The following is a 2,480-nucleotide window of genomic DNA, read 5'->3' on the forward strand; positions in this document are numbered from 1 at the left end:
GATAATATGTAAATAACCCCACTGTGTGAGTTCCAAGTGTAAAATTCAATGCCCAAGGCTAATTACCCTTGCACAATTACAGCTACTTATTCAAATGTATTAATTGGTGCCTATGCCCACTTTAATGCCCTATTTTATGCCCAAAACTTTGTTGGGCAAGGCCAATTACAAATGGGTCATATGTAAGTTAACCCCCTCTGTGGATTCATATTTTGTTTATTCAATAAGCTTATTGATTCTCTTTGATAAAACAATGTTTTAATATAAAATGTTCTGAATAAGAAGCAGGAAAGTGAAGAAGAAGCTGGAGCACGAATAAGAAGCTAACTGCAGCCTCGTCCAGATAACGCTACAGTAAAAGCAAACAAAAATTAGCAGTGTTCTCAGCTCTCCTGGGAAGATATGGGTGGCTCTGAAAAGAGCCTTTGTGGTGATAACAAGGAGCGAGGCTACAACAGCTCTTCCATTACTTCTTTGCCGCAGCTTTCTTAGGCTTAGCTGCCTTCTTGGCCGGGCTTTTTGCGGCTTTGGGCTTCGCTGCTTTCTTGGCCGAACTCTTGGCAGCTTTGGGTTTTGCTGCCTTCTTGGCCGGACTCTTGGCCGCCTTCTTAGGCTTCACGGCTTTCGGCTTCTTTGGGCTTTTGGCAGCAGCCGCCTTTGATGGTTTCTTGACCTTCTTCGGGCTCTTGGCTGCACTTGGAGCTTTCTTGGGCTTCTTCGGGGATTTGGCCACTTTTTTTGCCGCAAGTTTCTTGGGCTTCAGAGACTTCTGAGCGGCTTTCGTGCTTTCCAGCTGCTTCTTGTTGAGTTTGAAGGAGCCGGAAGCGCCGGTGCCTTTCACCTGGGTGAGGGTTCCTTTGGTCACCAGACTCTTCACACCCAGTTTGACGCGGCTGTTATTCTTCTCCACATCATAGCCTCCGGCAGCCAGAGCCTTCTTCAGGGCGGCAAGTGAAACACCACTGCGCTCTTTGGAGGCGGCCACGGCTTTTACGATGAGCTCGGAGACGCTGGGACCAGAAGATTTGGGGCTTTTCTTGACACCTCCTGCAGCTTTCTTCGGCTGCCGCTTCTTTTTGGCTGCGCTCTCTGATGGCGGGACAGCGGCGGCGGCTGGTGCAGTTTCTGCCATTGTAGACTACGACACAACGTAAGAAATATTAATACATTACCTACTGCTGCTGATGTCACTTATATACACTGTCGGCTGTGCTGTGATTGGCTGCTGAGCGTTGCGTGTATTGTGCTCCCATTGGCTGAATAAACAGCTGTGTAAATCCTTCCCTGTCTGTGTGTATGGCACAATCTGCCCTCAGCTTGTGTTTCCCTAGCGCAGAAAAAGAGTATTTTATACGGAACGAGAAGAACATAGAGCTGGCTCTCTGACCCTCACTCGTACGCCAAGATCTTTCCTTACCCTTTATGGCCAATGATGGCTTAGGCGCTGCGAAGGAGACCAGAAATAGTCATCGGCAGCTCACCCACACCAAGCTACATCTGCCAGGCATGTAACACATCTCTCTCTTTCGTGAGGCTAAAATGTCCCATCGTGGTTTTTTTTCTCTCCTCCTGACCCTGGAGATAATGAAGGTGCTCTGCGGCACAACCTGTGCAGAGCAGGCCACCCACTGAATCACATAAAGGTGATGTGTGGACTCTTGTACTCCCGGGGAGATAGCACAGACAGGCTGCCTCACAAGGTAATTGAAGTCTTGTCTAAGAACTGTAGTTATGTAAGTTACAGAGGTAAAGATACATAGCACAGTCAGTTAAAAGGTTAATCCTGCCTGGCATTCCCCTGGTTAGGAAGAATACTGGTGGCATTTCCCCAAAATGTTCTTATAGTGATCCATGTGGATGGTCATTTATGTGTATTTAATAAGACAGATGTGACTGTAAAAAGGATGATAGTGACATCATGGTCCCATTAATGTAAGATTTTAAAAGGAGTAAATGTGAGCAATAGGTAGAGGCATTGGAATATAGGGTAGACTAGGGAATGAAGGGAGATAGACTGAAGAATAGTGGAACCAGAGGAGTAAATGAGACAACACTATAAGGGGAGACAGTATGAATAGTGATAAAAAATAGAGAGAGACAGTAGTAATAAGGGGATAAATAGGATGACCGCTAGGATATGGTCTGGTCGGTAGTCAGAAGTGGGACAGGGAAAAATAAGGGAAGTATAGAGGTGATGGGGTAAAGGGCGTAACAGAGGAAAAATAAATGGAGATGGGAGGATCCTATGAAAAATAAAGGGAGACCTGATGGAACAGAGGGAAGAATAGAGAGCCAATCGTGTGAGATTTTGAGCTATCATTAAGATGGTTCTAGCTCGACTTAGGTATAGGGCACCCAGCAGAGGCATTTGTGCACCTGATGGATGGAAGAGATGAGATCCTGGACAATTGAGTCTTACTGGCTCATTCTCTGCTAAGACTGGCTCCAGAATTCAGAGAGTGGGTGACCGGAAGCAAACC

General features: G+C 46.4%; 1 protein-coding gene across 1 annotated transcript; it reads right to left on the reverse strand.

Moving 5' to 3' along the window:
* Window positions 1–253: 253 nt before the first annotated feature.
* On the reverse strand, window positions 254–1,149 carry LOC148515219 (histone H1.01-like). Its single transcript, XM_088480515.1, has one exon. It carries the CDS (start codon window positions 1,130–1,132, stop codon window positions 467–469), a length of 666 nt encoding a protein of 221 aa, XP_088336641.1. The 5' UTR covers window positions 1,133–1,149; the 3' UTR covers window positions 254–466.
* Window positions 1,150–2,480: the final 1,331 nt, after the last annotated feature.

This window comes from Taudactylus pleione, unplaced genomic scaffold (genome assembly GCF_031769625.1).
Source record: "Taudactylus pleione unplaced genomic scaffold, aTauple2 ptg000253l, whole genome shotgun sequence".
Taxonomy (NCBI): Eukaryota; Metazoa; Chordata; class Amphibia; order Anura; family Myobatrachidae; genus Taudactylus; species Taudactylus pleione.

Bases quoted from the DNA above. Each gene is read 5' to 3' on its own strand.
- LOC148515219 (XM_088480515.1), bottom strand. From the start codon at position 1,132: ATGGCAGAAACTGCACCAGCCGCCGCCGCTGTCCCGCCATCAGAGAGC.